Source organism: Periophthalmus magnuspinnatus, chromosome 1 (assembly GCF_009829125.3).
Source record: "Periophthalmus magnuspinnatus isolate fPerMag1 chromosome 1, fPerMag1.2.pri, whole genome shotgun sequence".
NCBI classification, from domain to species: domain Eukaryota; kingdom Metazoa; phylum Chordata; class Actinopteri; order Gobiiformes; family Gobiidae; genus Periophthalmus; species Periophthalmus magnuspinnatus.
In genome coordinates, this window is record NC_047126.1 from 25,897,269 (window position 1) to 25,917,494 (window position 20,226).

The 20,226-nt window shown below is 38.9% G+C and overlaps 1 protein-coding gene across 1 annotated transcript in view; it reads right to left on the reverse strand.

Moving 5' to 3' along the window:
• LOC117370010 (voltage-dependent T-type calcium channel subunit alpha-1I-like) overlaps positions 1-20,226 on the reverse strand; it is a 214,296-nt gene that overhangs the window by 83,952 nt on the left and 110,118 nt on the right. Inside the window, exons 10-12 of the mRNA XM_055221662.1 lie at positions 14,863-15,014; positions 9,918-10,103; positions 5,447-5,564 (exon numbers count right to left, since the gene is read on the reverse strand). Coding sequence (XP_055077637.1) covers positions 5,447-5,564; positions 9,918-10,103; positions 14,863-15,014 — 456 coding nt within the window. The remainder of the gene's footprint in view (positions 1-5,446; positions 5,565-9,917; positions 10,104-14,862; positions 15,015-20,226) is intronic.

Below are 20,226 nucleotides of genomic sequence, written 5' to 3' on the forward strand. Positions count from 1 at the left end.
GATGGAGCTGAGAAGAGAGAAGACCAGGAAACCAAAGCGTGCTGGTTCAAAGGCTGGAGAGAACTTTGTGTTGGACTTCCCAGGACAAAAACCACAGTTCAATGTCTGCTTTGGACAAGTGGACAAGTCCCTGTTCAAGTTTCCTTTGAACAAGTCTTCAACGGGCAACACAAATACTGATAAGACCCCAACAGTGCAAGCTAAATCTAACAAAGCAAAGTACAATGCGAAAAAGGGTGGAGATCACGTATTGTTTGAGATCCCGGGCGAAGAACCAGAATTTAAGGTCCATTTTGGAGAAGTCGATGAGACCCTGTTCAAACTTGCTTTGAACAAGTCCGAGGACAGAGGACAGTCTGTGCAACCGGAAACAAGGAGACCAAAGAGAGATGCTAAAAAGGGCAAAGAACGCTTTTTGTTCCCAGCCGGCAAACCGGAATTCACAGTCTGCTTTGGACAAGTCGATGAGTCCCTCTTCAAGCTTTCTTTGAACAACACAGAGGACAGCAAAGAGACTCATGAGCCAGTGGACATAAGTGAACCTGCTGTGCCACCGAAAGTGAGGAGACCAAAGAAAGATGAGAAAAAGGCTGGAGAATGCTTTTCGTTTCCAGACGGCAAACCGGAATTCAAGGTCTGCTTTGGACAAGTTGATGAGTCCCTCTTCCAGCTTTCTAGGAACAACTCTTCAACTGAAAATACAAAAATTAGAGACAAGACCCCAACAGGTGACAGCAGGAGCAATCAAGTTCCTGAAATTGACAAAGTTCAGATCCCTCCAGCAGCTGTGGGGCCCACACCAGAGCCCGAGCCAGAGGAGGAGAAACTGACGTCAAAACAGAGGAGAAATCGTAACCGGAGGAGCAAGCAGACATTAAGGTTACAAGCTCTCCTGATCAATTTCCAGTCACAACAAAATGAAGCTCTCCAAGGATCATCAGCGGCGACATTTGAGTCAGAAGACCCTCCACCAAGTGCCCGGTTTTATTGCAATATTCCAGATGAACCGGAGGCTAATGGCCCTTCCACTGGCCAGAGGGTATCCCAACGAAAGAAGAAAAAACGAAAACGACCAAAAGCGGGATTTCAGTTCTGCTTTGACATGCCAGATGACAGCTCAGATGACGAAATCTACTTTGGGCAACTGCACTAAAGAGACCTTGACTATCAACTGTACTATCTGACATCTAGGACAGGAACAACTGGTTAACACATCAAAAATACTCCAAAAAATAAATAAAAAAAATTAAAATCATAATCTGTCATGTTGTTTTTAAGTGTGTGTTTATTACATAAGTGCATTGTTTATGTTACTTTCCAGGGTAGAGAAAGAAAAAGGATTTATCAATATTTATCTAAAATGACTTAATAGAAAGGGGTCTATTGACTTCCAGTTCAAATCTGCAGAGCTGAGAAGCCCGTCCTCTTCACAGTGGACTCTTAGTAATATAAAAAAGTGGGTGGGGACAGGGGGTAGGTGAACATTTTCTGAGCGTCAAACCCCAAATGCAGGACAATACAGGATTACTCAAACATGCATTAATCAATCAAAATACAACTTTTAGTAAACTAATGATGAGGAAGCACCATTACAACATGGTTCAAAGTGCATAAAAGTTTTACATAATACTTCTCCTTTAAAAACTGCATTACTCTGCCTCTTCTGTGTATATGTGTTTTGTTCCAGAAAGTTCCATTGCACCGGGAACTACATCCACATGAACCTGTTTGTGTCGCTCGTCTTGAGGGCCGTTTTTGTACAAAGCACGATGCTAAACCCAGTGTTAATTTTGTCCAATAATATGTTTTGTTTTTTATATTAAAGGGCCATATTACACTATTTTGTGATTTATGTTTTAATGTTGTCTTCTCATCAAAAACATACCTGGACTTGTGTTTTGTTTCATTCACACATTGTTTTTGATGAGGCAACAACATTCTAACATGACTCAAACCTCACAAAAGTCAATTTTGTGTATGTAGAACAAGTAAAGCTTCACTATGTAACTTTTCAAGTGGTAGAAGTGGTGGTTAAGATAAATGAATAGATCCAACTGGTAGTGCTCTAGTCTGTACATGTAACAGAAGGTTCACAAAGCAGTGTAAATATGATTAAATAATGTATATTCAGATAAGAATTTATGACAAAAAGAAATATGTGTTGTCAGGGTGAAATGTTTATGTGGACAAACCTATATTTTTGTATGTATTGCTTCTGTGTTTGAGTTTTCAGATGCGCCTTCATAGGTGAGCACTATCTGTACATCCGGGGTGTTCATTACGTCGATCGTGATCTACCTGTCGATCGTGAAGGCATTTTGGGTAGATCACGTCCCGTCATCCATCCAGTCACATGACTAATATACAGGACAACAGTCAGATTACACCTGACCCTAGGTCACATCATGGGTGCTGCATAAACAAGCGCGAGTTAGTTTAACCCTATAGCGTCGGATCCTATCGTCGCTGATAGAGCGGGTTGCGGACTTTCCAGCAGCGTAACTCCGCAACCAGTCGTGCTCTCATGTAAATTCAAACGGCGTCTCAAAGCGGAGACATGGGGCTATCTAAATATTTTACCATCATTACGGTAATCTGCCTCTGTTGTCCCTTGAAGGTGACGAATGAGAGCGCGGGGCTGCAGGGATTTTCTCACTCATTTATTCGATAAAAGAAAAAAATACGGATGGATGTGTAAAATAGAAGTAGTTGTGTGAAAAATGCAGTAAATTCTGATACTTTGTTTAACATGATTTTTATGGCTATAAAAAAAAGACAAAACCGTAATCAACATGATTAGCTCTGTTATCGCTTTCAAACGAAAAATGCAATTTTACTCCTGGCTGTCAGAAGCTACTGCCCGAACTATGCATCCCTCACTCATCCCATTCAGTGTCAGAGCAGTAATCATCATTCAAGTAATTATGAACATGTAAGAAGTTCAGTTGTGTTGTGCAGTATTATCTCATGACAAGGTACATCAAAATGCACTGTACATGTAAGAATTCATAATACATTTACAAATAAATATGTGTTTAACATGTTTGTATTAGGTGGTAGATCTTTCAGACATGATCATTTTAAAAGTAGCTCACATACTGAAAAAGTCTGAGCACCCCTGGTCTACTGCTACTACTTTCTAGTCCTTTTTGGGCAACTTTTACTTTCCATTTGCAGCTTTCTGGTCAAAATGCATAAATCTAAGTTCGTGCTGCCTTCAGTGGCCTCTGCGATTTGACGTACTACATGACATCACACAGAACTGCCCTGATTACAGCCATGTGTTTTGATTAAAAAAGCCAGCGGTGGAGTTTGAAGTGTGGATATCTGTTAAACCTACTCCCCCCTCACTCTCCCCTCCAAGTACTGCCCAGTTTAGTCCCACTTCAACACCAGGATTTATCGTTTAAAGGAGCACTATGTCACTTTTCTGGTCGAGGGTCTACCACCTGCCTCATTTTGTTGGATAAAATATTTCTTCATAGATTTTGGCACTGTCATAATACCATAAACGTCCCAGTTTGGCAGGTTTTTAGGACTGAATTTTACTTCCTGGTTAGAAATGATGACATCACACTAGGGACTAATAGCAACCGTATTATAGACTGGGCCAGGTATTTTGTTGAAATAATGTTTAAATGCTTTTCTCACATGTAAACTGTGGACAGAATTATGGACAGAATCATCTTTATTGTGATGACGTCAGTGCGTTTTCTCTCTACTTCCTGTAATTTTCCGTAATATTTTTCAACTTTTCTTCACAAATTGTTTCTTGATTGGTGTAAAACAATAGTGTAAAGTAAAATCAAAACACATAACCTCAAAAAACAGAAATATATATATATACTTTTAAGCCTTTTGTATGATGCAATAAGCTGTCACCACTGCATCGACAACACAATGACACATCATCACTGTATTAAAACAAAACCACTTTTTTGTAGATTTTAATTAATTTCTATTCAATTTTAGCATCTAGTTAAGTAGTTTAAAAAGTACAAAAATATGCTATGTTATTGTTTGTTTAATTGATTAATCGGTCCATGGAGTATTGGGCAGCTAATTTTAACATGATTATAAAACATTAACAGAGAGTGAGTTTGGTGCACTTTGGGTCAAATATGGTTCATTTGGACTTGCGTAAAAGGAGCTTTTGCTAATGCCACGACCCCTTTTAGTCCACAACAGGTGTTATCCAACCTAACTAAGTCAAAATCACAAAAACCTGTCATGCTCAAAAAAAAATTGATTGACTAAAACTATGATCCATTTAGTGAGGCATTACATTTTCCTCTAACTAAAATCTGAATAAAAGTAAAAAGAAATCTTTTTAGGCTAAAGCTAAACAAAAATCTCTTGTCAAAGTTATTATTATTATTATTATTATTTCTTACTGCGAGGGGATGGCCATATTTTCAAGTTTTCTGTACAAATAAAAACACCAGTAACTGAATAAAAGCAGGTTAGATAAGCTTAATGCCATTTTGTGGAGACAAACAGGTGCAGACCTTCCATCAGTAAGTTACACAGTGCAGCTCTAAATATCTAGATTATAGAAAGTAAATGAATATACAGATGTTTTAATCAACTTTCAAGAATATTCCATCAAAGTGGCAAGAAGTTCAGGCTTATTCTGAAATCTCAAGTTTAAGCCTCAACTTATTCAACGAACAACGTAACACTGAGTCTGACTCTGGGAAGGCAACGACATCACTGAAAAGGTTTAAACATGCTTGAGTCGTGATGTTTTTAAGGATCTGACTAAACGAGAGGGGAGTTAGAGTGTGTTCCTAGTTTGATTTGGAACACGGAACTTTTCAGCTCATCCCCCCGTTCACTCCTGCCTCCTCTTTCCTTCACTCTCCCTCTCTCCCTCCTCTGTTCAGAGACAAAAGTTTGTCCTTTGTCATGAGCGCAGCAGAAACGTGTGCCCAGTGTGTGGGAGCATGGGACTGCTCATTAAATCTTGGGTGACACGCGTCTCAATAGTCATTTTTTAACTGTATTCAGACAGATAAATGATCTTATGCAGGTGTGTGACACATGCTTTAACTTTGCATTATATTTCTTTTGACATTCTTGGAGACAAAGCTAAAATAAAGTTGACAGTTATCCCTGTCCTGACCATGTTTGTGCCCGGGGGGGTTGTTATTATGGCGCCAACTCTGGTGAGACACTTTGGCAGAACAGGGGTGGGACTTAATAAGTTTTCCTCTACCCACTCCTTTTCACGCTTAAATAAGAAAAAAAGTGAAATGTGCATTAAGTGTACTTGATACATGTGCTCAAAATAAATACATGAAAATAAAACAGAGGATTTGATGAGCCTGGATTGCCCATGTGAGCCAGGCTTTGGCTTTAGCGCGCTTCATGGATTACACCCATTATGTTGGTATTATAACAGTTAACTCATTATAAAAGTTTTGGTAGTACTTTTCTGTTTTACCTGAAACACCGTGACGATGGCCCAGAGCAGAGAGTCAAAGTTTTTGCGGTCAGGAACAGTGTCTCCGGTCTCAGTCTTCAAACTGAACTTACAGCCAAAGATGTGCATTCCCAGGATACTGTAAATACATAAAAAACATGTTTAAAGAGTATTACACTTTATGAGGTATTAACTGTGAACACATAACATATTTAGATCACCATGTTACCTTTTATTATTTAAAATTAGTCAGAGTCCCTCCTCCCTTTTCTCCGTCTTCAGGCACGTTTTTGATGAGGGAACAACATTATAACAAGAAAGATCGATTTTGCATAATACCCCGTCTTTAAAGTCATAACTCAGGTTTTAGTATTGGGTTATTGACAATAGCTAGCGTACGTTTATTACACTGTCCATAACAGTTTGGCTCAGTGAGAACATTTGGCAGAGGTTGAGACCATAAACGACTGGAAGGGAGTCAAAAGCAATGCATCAGGAATCTGAATTACTCCATTAACACCGGAAAATGAGGAAACGCATTTGAAAATCTCGAACAAAAGACAGATATCGCTGGGTTTCAGATGACATCACACCGTTCTGTAAGCCGAGAATATTTAATACAGATGGAGGCAGCTAAAAATAATGTGTAATCCACTGCTCCGTTGTGTTTTTAAAAATGATACGCCTTCACTAGAATCTTTTGGATCATTTCAGCCTTAAAATTGATGATCTTTACATACCACTGCATGACATCACAAGGTGGAACGGAGCATTTTGAGCTTTAGACAATGTAGACAGATTAATAAAGAGTTACTCAAACATATGTGAATGAAACAAGTTTTCAGGTGAAGCTGTTATTACGCCTAATTGGTCTCAAATGCCATAACCTCCCTCACACGTTTTACACAGGTTCATCGTGAATCTCTGAGCCGATTTTTTACATTTTCGCTCATTATTTGTAGAAAGTTTCGAGGCCGAGCGCTAACAGTTTGACCCGCGTCCCTATGGCTGCTGCAGCACGAGACAAATTACTTTAAAAACACTCAAACGTGAACTTGAGAGCCGACTTACGCACCTCTCCGCCCTGTGAAATTATGATCTAAAATGTGACGTACAGTTTGTGGTAAATGCAGTGATTATGAAGCTGGGACAAAACTTCTGAAATCACCTTTTTAACTTTCTGAGCAAACAACTTCAACACACCCACAGCGAACAGCGGAGATAAAGGTCAAAGCTAAACTGTGTGGTTGGATTTGCAATGCTGAATCCAAATTGTGTGCCTCAGTTACATTTACGCAGTTATATTTACTCGAGTATGTGTGTAATCCCTCAGTCGTCCAGGTCTGATCCATAGTAAAAGAGAAGTTCAAATCTGTCAACTGGGGGAAAAAAAATAAAAAATTGTACCAGTTGAACAGTTTACTTGAAAGAAATTATACTTTTCAGAGTACTTTTACAGCAGCGTACTTTTACTCCTCATTAAGTAATATTTTTACTGAAGTAACAGTACTCTTAAATCAGGGGTGTCCAAACTTTTTGCAATGAGGGCCAGATTTGGTGAGGTGAAAATGTGCGGGGGCCGACCATTCACCCTCATCATTCTTTGAACCATTAATATTAAATGCACATGAACTATTTAATTATTTTTTTTACTTTTTATTGCAACTGGCTTTCACCTTTCAAAAACAAAATGAATCATACACAGATTGTAAATATGAAAAAGTGAACATTTAATCTGTGGCTTTGATTATCATAATAAAATTGATTCACTGAGGATTTTCAAATTTATTCACCAAACAAACTGAGACTGGACTGAAACTGAGATCTGGACTGTAGTAAATCGGCCTGGTCTGGCTCAAAGATGGTGCTTTGGATGCGCCAAACGTCACGCAGGTGAGAGTCAGTCTTGTCCTCGCACGGTACTTGTTAAAGTTCATAACCGAGAACTAAATAAACTCAGCATTTTCTTAGCAAATGTTCAAATTTCTTTAAACCTGTCGTCTTTATCCAATTGCTGTTAAAGGTCAGCGAGAGCGCGACCTCGGAGCACGGCCCGGATCTGCTGCCATCTTTGGTGAAATATAATATTGCTTGTACATGTGTATTTTACATTGATCAACAGTGCAACGGGCCACACATAATTATTTTTAATTTGGGTATGCCTGTCTTAAGTAAAGGTTTTGGTGACTGTTCCCACTGTGAATAAGGACTAGACCAGGACTAAACCAGGACTAAAACAGGGCCTGACCAGGAGTAAACTAGGACTAGACCAGGACTTAACAAGGACTAGACCAGGACTCAACTAAGACTAGACCAGGACTAAACAAGGACTAGACCAGGACTAATCTAGGACTAGACCAGGATTTAACTTGGATTAGACCAGGACTAATCTAGGACTAGACCAGGACTAATCTAGGACTAGACCAGGATTTAACTAGGATTAGACCAGGACTAATCTAGGACTAGACCAGGACTAATCTAGGACTAGACCAGGACTAAACTAGGACTAGACCAGGACTAAACTAGGACTAGACCAGGATTTAACTAGGACTAGACCAGGACTAAACTAGGACTAGACCAGGATTTAACTAGGACTAGACCAGGACTAATCTAGGACTAGACCAGGACTCAACTAAGACTAGACCAGGACTTAACTAGGACTAGACCAGGACTCAACTAAGACTAGACCAGGACTCAACTAAGATTAGACCAGGACTTAACTAGGACTAGACCAGGACTTAACTAGGACTAGACCAGGACTCAACTAAGACTAGACCAGGACTTAACTAGGACTAGACCAGGACTCAACTAAGACTAGACCAGGACTTAACTAGGACTCAACTAAGACTAGACCAGGACTTAACTAGGACTAGACCAGGACTCAACTAAGACTAGACCAGGACTTAACTAGGACTCAACTAAGACTAGACCAGGACTTAACTAGGACTAGACCAGGACTCAACTAAGACTAGACCAGGACTTAACTAGGACTCAACTAAGACTAGACCAGGACTTAACTAGGATTAAACCAGGACTAAACAAGGACTAGACCAGGACTAAACTAGGACTAGACCAGGATTTAACTAGGACTAGACCAGGACTAAACTAGGACTAAACCAGGACTAAACTAGGACTAGACCAAACCAGGTGCTCATAAAGCAGGGTGACCAGGCGTTCTCTTTTTCCTGGACATGTCCTCCTTTAGGACCCCAAAAAATCTAAATTAACCCAAAATGTATAAGTCTAGACACAAACCATCTCTTAAGCCACTTACTATAATTGATTTCTGGGTCTGGCTCTGTGCTATTTGATATTTAATGTGCCGTACCCTGGACTTGGAGCACTCACACAGATTTGAGCTCACTCTTTTGGATGTGACTCACTCCTCTCTGTGAGATGCACGGGGCTAACTCAACATTGGGTTAGTATGATCGACTCCTGCTCAAATTTGAATCGCCGTAGAGGAAAAGTGAAGGGGCGAATGCAAAACAATAAATACGGAAAAATATCTACATCCCAACATTGATCAGGACCAGATAATAGTTTTTGCACTTTAAAAACATATACATAAACACGTTTCTTCTAAAAAACTCACATGTGGAGCTTTAGTGACTTTTTCGTATTGATTTAGAGAGATCCAGGACAAATTGAAGTTTCTAGGCCCTAATTAAATAAAATAAATAGAGATGAGTGCGTCTGTAGAATAAAGGGGGAAAACAGACGATAATATAAAGGGTCCCAAACTCACTGGACAAGGACTGAACTGGGACTAAAGGAGACCAGGGGTGTGCAAAAATATCAAAACAATGATATATCGTATTGTTTCATTTAATGATACAGTATCAATATTATGAGCTGCTGTATCGATATATCGCCAAGAGTATTTTTTTGTATATTTTACCAAATTATTCTGTCACAGTGCTACATTTGTGTGGCTTGTTGAGAGGAAAGAAACTTGTTTATGCAGACCATTTGACATTTGATTCACTGTTTTGATGATTAAAATAGGTTTATTTCATATTAACTTTGGTTTAACAAAGACTTTTAGTATCACAGTTGTGATTTAGTGAATATGTCAATGTAACAGTCTGATGTGTTTTTCTAGTTGGTCAAATGCACAAAACAAAATGCACTTTATGTTCATTCATCTTCAATAAATGGAAACTAACTAAATAAATGGGGTTGACCATTAAGTGTCTCAAAAGCCTTTATTTTTCACTGAATCGTATCAGATCGATTTGAAATATATCGTATCGTATTGTATCGAATCGACAGTGCACTGTATCGAGATATGTATTGTATCGCGGCCTATGTATCAAGGTATGTATCATATTGGCTTTTTAATGATACCCAGCCCTACAGGAAACTGAAGTCCACATGCAGTTTGGTCTGATTTTAGTCCTGGTTGAGTCTTAGGTTTAGGTCAGGACCCAGACTCCATTTTGATGTTGTTTGTCTTTGTCTCCTCACCCATCCCCCCGTGTGCACTGACCTGAAGATGAAGATGAAGAGCATGAGCAGCATACAGAAGGTGGCCACGTTGTCCATGGTCTTCATCAGTACCACGAGCTGCCTCCGGAGGGCAGGCATGAACCGGACCAGCTTGAGGACACGTAGGAGCCGGAACGTGCGAAGAACAGAGAGACCTCCATCGGACTGTCCGACGATCTCACAAACACTAAAGAAGAGGAGGAAACATGAGTTTAAAGGGAAATAACGACAGTCTAAGATGACTTAAAGCGCATAGGAATCTATTTTGCAATTTTACGATTGAAATGTGTTTTTAAGACAACGGAAGGATTTGGACTGAAAAAAAGTTTATGATCTGAAAAAATGAAAAAAAAAAAAAAAAACCTGACACAAAATCCAACCTTTGTGAAAGCTGTAGGCCCCGTCAGTCCCTGGCAGTTTGTGATTACATTGTTCACTAGAGGAAAAATGCTTTCTGGGCGGGAGGGGACTTTATTATTTTGGCGAGTGGCCACTAGTCTAACTGGAGACAGGTCTAAGGTAGCAATACTCTCCATATATATTTTAATATATGTTTAGTCCTATTTTTTTATATTGTTCTGGCTTAAACTATGGTATTTTTTCTCTTTTAATCTGCTATTTGAAACAACTGTTCCACTAATGGAGGTGGCTATCAAAAGGTCGCTACATCAAAATCCTCTCCTCCTTCCTCTCCCTCTCTCTCTCCCCCTCTCTCTCTCTCCCTCTCCTCTCTTCTCTGATCTCTCCCTCACTCCTCCTCTCCTCTTAAATCCACCTGACAAAAGAGAAACCGCTTTATTTGAAACACTGAGGGCATTCGGCAAATTAAAAGCCTGGTTCAAACCTGCTTCCTGTTGCTTTGAGGAGCATTTGATCTGAGCTTAAAACAGGAGCGGGAACAATAAATGAAAGAAGAAAAACATGTTCGGATGTAATATGTGAGGCTGAAGATACAACACCATTCAAAATAAATAAATAAATAAATAAACAACCTGTGCAGAGATACAGAGCTACAAGAGACCAGAGGATAAAATGAGCAAAGCAGACTGTGGCTGATTTAGTTTTTAAACAGCCTGTTCCTCATGTTTTCACAAACATCTGAGTAAAATGTGTCTTGCCCCAGTACAGATATATTGTATTATTTCATTTCTTTATTTATTCAACAGTGACATATCTGTAAATGTACCAAAGGCAAAATTTAATCTGTAGTTCCTGGAGAAATATTACAATGTGGTGACAGATTAATAACTATTTACAATTATTTACATACAGAGCCATTAAAACACATGCAACAGACAGACAGATTAAAGGTCCCATATTACACAAAATTGACTCTTGTGAACTTTAAGCCATGTTATAATGTTGTTACCTCATCAAAAACATACCTGAAGTTGTGTTTTGTGTCATTCACATATGTCACAGTGATGCTGGATTATTATTATTATTTAGATGTATTTATTTAAAAGGACATTGCACATTAATGAACAGTGTAAATATGTCAGAATTACCCAGTGGCCACTTTCCATCTGTGGACCCCGGCAGGTCATGACAACAGAAAACATTTAGCACCGAACAGACAAACAAACGCTAAACACATCACAGCCAAACTTAGGCTTAGTGGTCACAGACCTGGTTCGTCTTGAGACAAAGTTTGAGTCTCATTTAAATGTGATTAATGTGAGTAGCTGAGCAGCTGGGACGCTGTTCCAGACCTCTGTGCCTCTGACTGCACCTGTGAGTGAAGGCTGTGTGTCTCAGAGGACCTACACACCTCGAGGAGAGGCTCTGGTTACTCCAGCACTACTCCAGCAATTCCAAATCTGAATTTAATAAACTCATCAGAGGTGGCAGACAAAGTCCATGTAAACTTTTAGAAAGCTAATTTGATTTTTTGTTTTATTTTTTATTATCAGCACATAATCGTTATAGTTTTATAATACCGTTTCTTATCTTTTTTTTTTTTTTTGTAAAATGATTCAACTGTTTTAAAAGTATCCAGGTTTGTCATTGACCAATTTACAAAGAAATATTCAACGTGTGAGAAAATCATGCAGTAAAGAAACATTTTAGCAGCATTTCCAGGCAATGTCCAGGCAAATTTGGCCAATCCCCAAAGCTCAAAATGCTCTGCTCCACCTTGTGATGTCATTAAGAGGAAGTTTTCAAGTTAACACCTCCTTTTACCTTTGTTCAAGAGAGATTCACAATTCAAAGGCTGAAATGATCCAAATGATTCAAGTGAAGTTGTGTGGAGTTTAAAAACACAGTGGAGCACTTCCTGTATCACCACCTGACATCACAAGGTGGAACAGAGTGTTTTCAGTTTGAGAGAAGAACTCAAACTCCAGGTCTGTTTGTGATGAGGAAACAAAGCCCATGTTTTTATTGTTGTTTTGTATAAAGCATCAAGTGGTTAGCAGCCGTTTGAGGTCAAAATAAGTCTACTATGTTCTGTCTCCATCTAATTATAAAGTGTTAAAGGTAGTGCACTGTTAGCATGCCAGTCATTGTTACATGTACATTGTTGCCATGACAACAAAACTCCACTCTGGTCTCTGGGCGTTTGTAAAAGCACTTATAAACTCATTGCAGTGAATAATTATGAGGTTATGATAATTATGAGGAAGAACTTTGGACCACTGCAAACTGTTTAAAATGAAATAGTCCTGTTTTTCACATTTTAAGACAGGAAATATATGTCCAGGAGCATTAACATCTGACAGAGCCTGAAATCTGAACTGCTAATCCTATAATCTCATGTATTTCAGAACATAGTTTGTTGAGATGGAAAATGATAGGGTTAGCAGCTTTTACACAGAATAAGACCCCATGGAGAGACAGGGAGGGCATCTGACACACAGGAAGGGCATCTGACACACAGGGAGGGCATCTGACACACACACACACACATTTGAGAACATATTTGTAAAGGTCTAAACTCCAGGCTTAGCAGAGTTACACAGTTTAATACAGAGCTGTCATTGATACTTTGGAGTAATGCTAACTGTATGCACTGCTCTGTCTGAAGCCTGTCACTCAAATTAGACTTTAATCTGAGCTTTATTTTAGCACAATCTGATCAGAAAGAGCTGGCTTCTGTTCAAACTACAACAGGTGACATGATTTTATGCCGCTAAACAAGCCTCTAAAAAAACCTTACAGCCATACGCTAACTAGCATTAGCCAGCAGTTTTTTTAGTTTGTCACATAAACACACACAGGCTCCTGAAAATGCGTTGTTTAAATCCATTTTGTGTATTTTCTTAAAGCTGTTGGAACTGCTGAACATTCTGCCATAGAGATACCTGTAGAACACCCCCACTGTGATGTCACTGCACAGGATCAATAGCCCTGTTGTCGTCCCGGTTTTAGGCATTAGTTAGCTGAGTTCAGAGGACACAGGGCAGAGGACAGTGTGAATGACTGGAGTGAAAAATGGCGGCTCCTCACACACCTGCATGTGATTATTAGTTCCATCTGGAGCCGAGGTCGAGTCAGGACACAACACGGTTTTATTACCCCCACAAGAGGCTAAAGGCCCAATACCATAAATAATGCAGGACAAATTAAACATCATGGAAAAGAATAACTACACACTACAGGGTCAGATAAAAAATGGTTTAGTCCAGTTGTGGTTCTTGCTCAGACCTGGTTTGGACCTGGTTTAGTTCTGGCTTAGACATTGTGAGGTGAGGTCTTGAAAACTCTCAAAAAGTGCTCTGAAAACTGTGGTTATCAAGCCTCTCCTAAAGAAAAGCAGTCCTGATGCAACAATACTGAACAATTATCGACCCATCTCAAATTAGCTGTTTTTAAACAAAGCTTACTGTATTAACTTTCTCCAAATGAACAACTCCTTTGATGTCTTCCAGTCAGGTTTTAGACTCCACCACAGCACTGAGACTGCTCTTATCAAGGTGACAAATGACATCCGCCTGAACACTGATGCAGGCAAAGTCTCAGTCTTGATCCTGTTAGATCTGAGTGCTGCTTTTGACACTGTGGATCATGGGACCCTCTTACAGAGACTGGAGGACTGGGTGGGCATCTCTGGTATGGCACTAAACTGGTTGGCAATAAAAGTCTTCTGATTCTGATTCTGATTCAAGTCCTATTTAGAAAACAGGGAGTACTTTGTTGAAATTGGAAGAAGTATTTTACATAAAATGTCCCTGACCTGTGGGGTGCCCCAGGGGTCAATCTTGGGACCCCTGTTGTTCAATCTCTACATGCTGCTGTTAGGTCATTTGATACACAACAGTAATGTGTCCTACCACAACTCTGCAGATGACACTCAGATCTATGTCTCACTGCAGCAGGTGAATATGGACCAGTGGATTCACTCTGTCACTGTATCAACAGATCAGTGTGTGGAGGCAAAACAACTTTCTTCTGCTAAACTCAGACAAGACTGAAGTCATCATCTTTGATCCACAGAAACATAGAGAAAGTGTCAGCAGGCACCTCCAGTCTCTCTCTCTAAAACCTTCAAATCAGGCTAGAAATCTAGGGGTAATAATGGACTCAGACTTGAACATTAACAGCCACATCAAATCAATGACAGCTCCAGCTTTTTACCATCTAAAAACATTGCAAAAATCAAAGTTATACTGTCAAAACCAGACTTAGAGAGACTTATCCATGCATGTATCTCCAGTAGGTTAGACTACTGTAACACCCTGCTCACTGACCTCTCCAAACGAGCCTTAAGACAACTGCAGTACATCCAGAACACTGCTGCTCGGGTCCTGATTAGAACCAGGAATTACAAGCACATAAGTTCTGTGCTCAGGTCTCTGGCTCCTGTGGCTCAGAGAATAGACAGAGAGCGGTCACTAGGGCTTACAACTCAAGCATAAATGGTCAAATACGTTGTCTTAAGATGGTGAATAAATCATTTTAAAAGTCACAAGAAAGAATGTTATTCCTGCAGTGTATTCTGGTACCTGATGATGACGATGATGCCGTCAAAGACATTGTAAGGGTTCCTCAGGTAGTTGAAGGAGCCAAAGGCTGTGAGCTTTAGGATCATCTCCAGAGAGAACATACTGGTGAAGACGATGTTACAGATCTCCAACACATTCGTCAACTCGTCCGGCTGCAAAACCAAGACAAACACACAGATAAAAACAGGTATTCAGTCATGTCATTATTTGACAGAGCTGTCAAAAGTATAAAAAATCAGATACTAACTGATACTAAAACAAGTAATAATAATAATAATAATAATAATAATAATAATAATAATAATACATTTTATTTGAAAGCGCCTTTCAGGACACTCAAGGACACTGTACAAGACAAAGTTAAAAACACATATTTACAGATAAAACAGAGATACAAAACTGGAAGATGGTGAGAGTGACTGATTATGTGGTGTAAGTATCAAAACTAGATACTCATTTGAGCAGCTATCAATACTAAAAAACAGTCACATTAACAGGACAGAAAAGAACCTTTCCTGAATTGCCTTAGAATCAGAATCTTGAGCTGTGTCAGATCGAGTATACGCCCATGGACCACTATGGAACCTCCCTGGACAATTGAGGGATTACACAGATGTACATCTCAAGACAGACCAAAAATCATAGTATTGGCCGTGCAGGGCAAACCATATTGGTTCAAACTTGAGGTGTCCAAATTGTAAAATCCCTTGTACTTTAACAAACTTGTCCTAGGGTTTTGATCTGACAGACTCCAAACTGAGGCAGCAGTTTGGAGTCAAGTTGTTAAAATAATGTATCTAAGTGTCAGGGTGTGGTCATTGAGCTTAACAAAGCAGGCACTTTGAGAGTATAAAAAGCATTGTAATTTTTGCAAAAATGATCTAATCTGGACAGATCCTAAAGAGCATTTGTGTATTTGATGACCTGAACATAATGATATGCGAATTGACTTTCTATCTTTAAAATTCGCTCTTCATCGTCCCTTGAAAAGTTAAAACAGATGGAAACATTATTTCCAGTGTGACAGTGGCAATTTTGAATTAAATGTCAAGCCAGGTTTGATAAACAGCCCTCCCACTGGAGCGTGCCCTCTGTGGTTATAAAGGTTGTGATGGCCCTTTATCACAGTTTAACTCACTGTCTGTTTAATTTAACCTTTTAACCCACAGAATCTGATGTATTAATAATGTAACTGCATTAATGTAAATGTATTTATTTACACACATCCTCCATATATTCATTAAAAAGAGGATATTTACTGTATGAAAGACTTCTAGTAAATGAAAGTTTAGATTAGTCAAATTTTTCATGGGCCAAGCACAGTTGAAATAGTCACTAACATGAATGGTCAAAAGTCCTCAAGATGTCACCTATAAACAAGAAGTGGCAAATGTCTCTATGTGTTTGAGTTAGAGATTTGATGTTTAAAATGTGTCCAAACTTTCATTTAACAGAAAAGCCAAAGTAAATAAAGTAAAAGTATGATTTTAGCATTCACTTTCACAGAGTGGGATGACATGAGCCTTCACACCTGCAGCATTAGTCACTGCTCAGAGTTTGGCACCAACAATTGTCCTGTTAAAATTATCCACTGAGTGACAAGCTACAGTTTGGGACTTTATTATTATTTTGATACTCACAGAGAAAAGTAAAAAAAAAAAAAAAAAAAAAAAAAAAAAAAAAAAAAAAAAATATATATATATATATATATATATATATATATATATATATATATATATATATATATTTTTAATTTTTTTATTTATTTTTTTTTTGAGTAGTTTTTAAAATAACTGTACAACAATACAATAACACAAACATCCATGAATAAAAAATACAGCTCTGAGTGAACCATTATAAAGTCGATTTCACACAATATGTCTCCTTTAAATGGCCAATATTATGTTATTTTCTAATCTGTTATAAAGTTTCCTCATCACAAACAAACCTGGAGTTGTGTTTTGTTTCATTCACACATGTTTAACACACAAACAGAACATTTTGAGTTGTGTAGATGTGGACAGACTAATAATAAAGTGTTACTCAAACATGTGTGAATGAAACAAAACACAACTCCAGGTGTGTTTTTGATGAGGTAACAACATTATAACATGGCGTAAAACTCACAAGAATCTATTTTGTGTAATATTGGCCCTTTAACGACTTCTCCAAAACCATGACGGTGAATCTCGGTCTAGTTTTCAAAAGTCGGAGTGTACAAACAGCAGTGAGTCTATGCAAATCTATTATGGATTTTCAGATAGAATCATGCTCACACTCCCTCATCACTGACTCATTAGACTGTTCAGACCAGGTTTGGCACTGAAATATTGGCTGCATCTTCTCAATCTCTATATTTGATCCAGTGTAGACTCCTCCTCTTCCTCCTCTTCCTCCTCTTCCCTTTGTCCAAATCAGACATGTACTGTTCAATTGTACGGTGCCGGTTCTTTAGACACAATATTTCATAGGCATTTAGTATTTAAAAGGCCCATATTACACTATTTATAATGTTGTTTCCTCATCAAAAGCCCCTCCCTCTTCAGAGCACTAATGAAAACTACTACTGCATCAGGTTTGTGAAGTTGTAGTGTATTGTTTTGTATCATGTTTTTTGTGTATTTATAGAGAACTGTTGTGTGGGAGCGTAGGTGATGAAGGCTTGTGGGAGGAGCATTGGACAAATCTTACAGCTAACCCTAAAAGAGAGATTGCTAGATTACTCAAACATGCATGGATGACATCTAAAACTTCTTCAGGCATGTTTTTGATGAGAGAACAATGTTATAACATGGTAGAAAACTGCAAAAAGTTGTGGTGGGAGTGGGAATCTCAAACTGAACACGGTCTGTCGTTAGTGTTACTGCTCCGTCAAGACATAGATAACATAAAGCAGATACAGTGTATTATGGGTCTTTTAACTTTGTCCTAGTGCATTTATAAAAAGAGGACCTGTGGAAGCACAGATTTTTCGATGTTGTTTTGAAAACCACAAATCTCTGATGTGGTCTCACTCTGTTTCTCACAAACTTGTCTGACATTTCGCAGCAGAGAAATCAGATCGATGCTCGCCGCGTTTAGCATTAGCGCTCGGTCTCGCTCCGCTAACCATCATGCACTCTGGGATGTGTAGTGTTTTGTGGACACTAACGAGTGCTGAGCTCAGTGAAAACACAGCTAATGATGCGTCAACGGTTTTAGCCGCGGCGCTAACAGTCCGAGGGCCGCTAGCAGCCCGGGCCCCAGTCATTAGAGCCATAGACACATCTGAAAGTCTGCCACAGAACAGAGCGAGCAGCAGATGCAACAGAAATCCCATCACTTACTGCACTGCGTTCCAAATTATTATGCAAATGATATTTTTTCTCTGATTTTGCCAAATTGTGAATATAAATGACAGTCATCATAATTTTCAAGTTTAGAGAACAGTTTGAATGTTATTGAACAAACCTCCCAATGATAACAGGATTTTTTTCAAAAACTTAAAATGCACTGTTCCAAATTATTATGCACAACAGAGTTTCAAACCATGTTATTGATGTAAAGACCTGAAAATGTTCATTAGTTTATTTTTCCATTAGAGACATTAGCATATTACTGAAATCAAAAGCTTTTTCAATCAAAACATCTTAACAGGTCAAGTTTTAACACATTTGAGAGGAGCTTCACACTTGCATCCATTGAACTTGTCAGTTTGTGAAGAGTTTCTGCTTGAATTTCTTTGTAGGATGTGAGAACAGCCTCCCAGAGCTCGTGTTTGAACTGCCTCCCGCCCTCATAGATCTTTCACTTGAGGATGCTTCAAAGGTTCTCAATAGGGTTGGAGTCAGTGGACGACGGGCCACACCATGAGTTTCTCTTCTTTTATGCCCATAGCAGCTGATGATGCAGAGGTATTTCTTGCAGCGTGAGATGGTGCATTGTTCTGCATGAAGATGATTTTGCTACAGAAAGCACAGTTCTTCTTTTTGTACCATGGAAGAACGTGGTCAGTCAGAAACTCCACATACTTTACAGAGGTCATTTTCGCACCTTCAGGGACCCTAAAGGGGCCGACCAGCTCTTTCCCTGTGATTCCGGCCCAAAACATGACTCTGATGTATTTGTCCTCATTGTGCCTTAATCTGTACAAATCCATGTGTGCACTGAATCAGCTACAGATCTCTTAGTACGATAGTACAATGGTCACGCTTAGGTTTTCGTGAAATATATAAGGTTTTCATACCTTGTCCAAAGTATTCAACTATTTCACACTTTTCAGCTCTAGAGTGATTTTTTTTCTTTCTCATATTACTTGAAAATGCTGGTCTGCTTAATGTCCTTCTTAAGTAGTTTTTCATTTAATTGGAGTTACCTGTCAAACTAATTGTCTGTGTCTAAGATTGATTTCACTGACCCAAAGAGCCCTGAGATACACTACTGTTTATGAGTTTCACTGGAAAACAAAACAATTTGCCTTCATGACACTTAAACACGATCTGCATAATAATTTGGAACACAGTACAGAGTAATCGCATAATCTAACAATTAGACCCTTTTTTGCATAATATTCATTGCCCAAACCTGCAGAAAGAAACCAGATAACTCACATCAGCTGTTTACATGACGTTTACATAATCAGATAACTCCAGAAATGAGATCAGGATCACGTATTTGGGGCTGAATAAGGGTATTGTGAAAAAAATTATTTCACTTTTGTTTATTTATACAGCCAGAGAAGATCAACACCTGCTCAAATGAGTATCTAGTTTCGATATCCGCTTTAGAACATTCATTTTAACTTTGTGCAGACATCAAGCTATATATAATTTATCCAGAGTCCAGAGATTCAGAGCTGGACTCACTCCTCCTCTGCCATCCTCTCCCCTCCTGTTTTCTTCTTATATTCGTATTATAATGACTTTGCCGTTGCCATAGAGAAGCTCGATCATGTTTAGATCAAACTGACGAAAACAGCTGCTGCCTCTGGGAAACATTAGACGTTTTTGCACCGTGACGTAGCAGGGCTTTGTTTGGTGATAAAACAGATTCTCCCAAATGGTGGGTGGACTGATGCAACCTGCTCCCAGGCCTTATTATATTTGATCACATATCTCATGACAGTTATTCTAGCTAATGGGGGAGGAGCGAACACTGGACACAGAATGATTTTACCATACCAGAAGCCAGCAATATGATGTCAGAGTCTTTATTATTAGCTTGTAAACGCAGGGTAAGTTTGATTTTGTTCCAGTTGCACCATAAAAAAGGCTAAATTAATTAATTAAAGGGCTCGTATTACGCTACTTTTGGTCTATGTTATAATGTTTTTTCCCCATCACAAACAGACCTGGAGTTGTATTTTGCTTCATTCACATGTTTAAA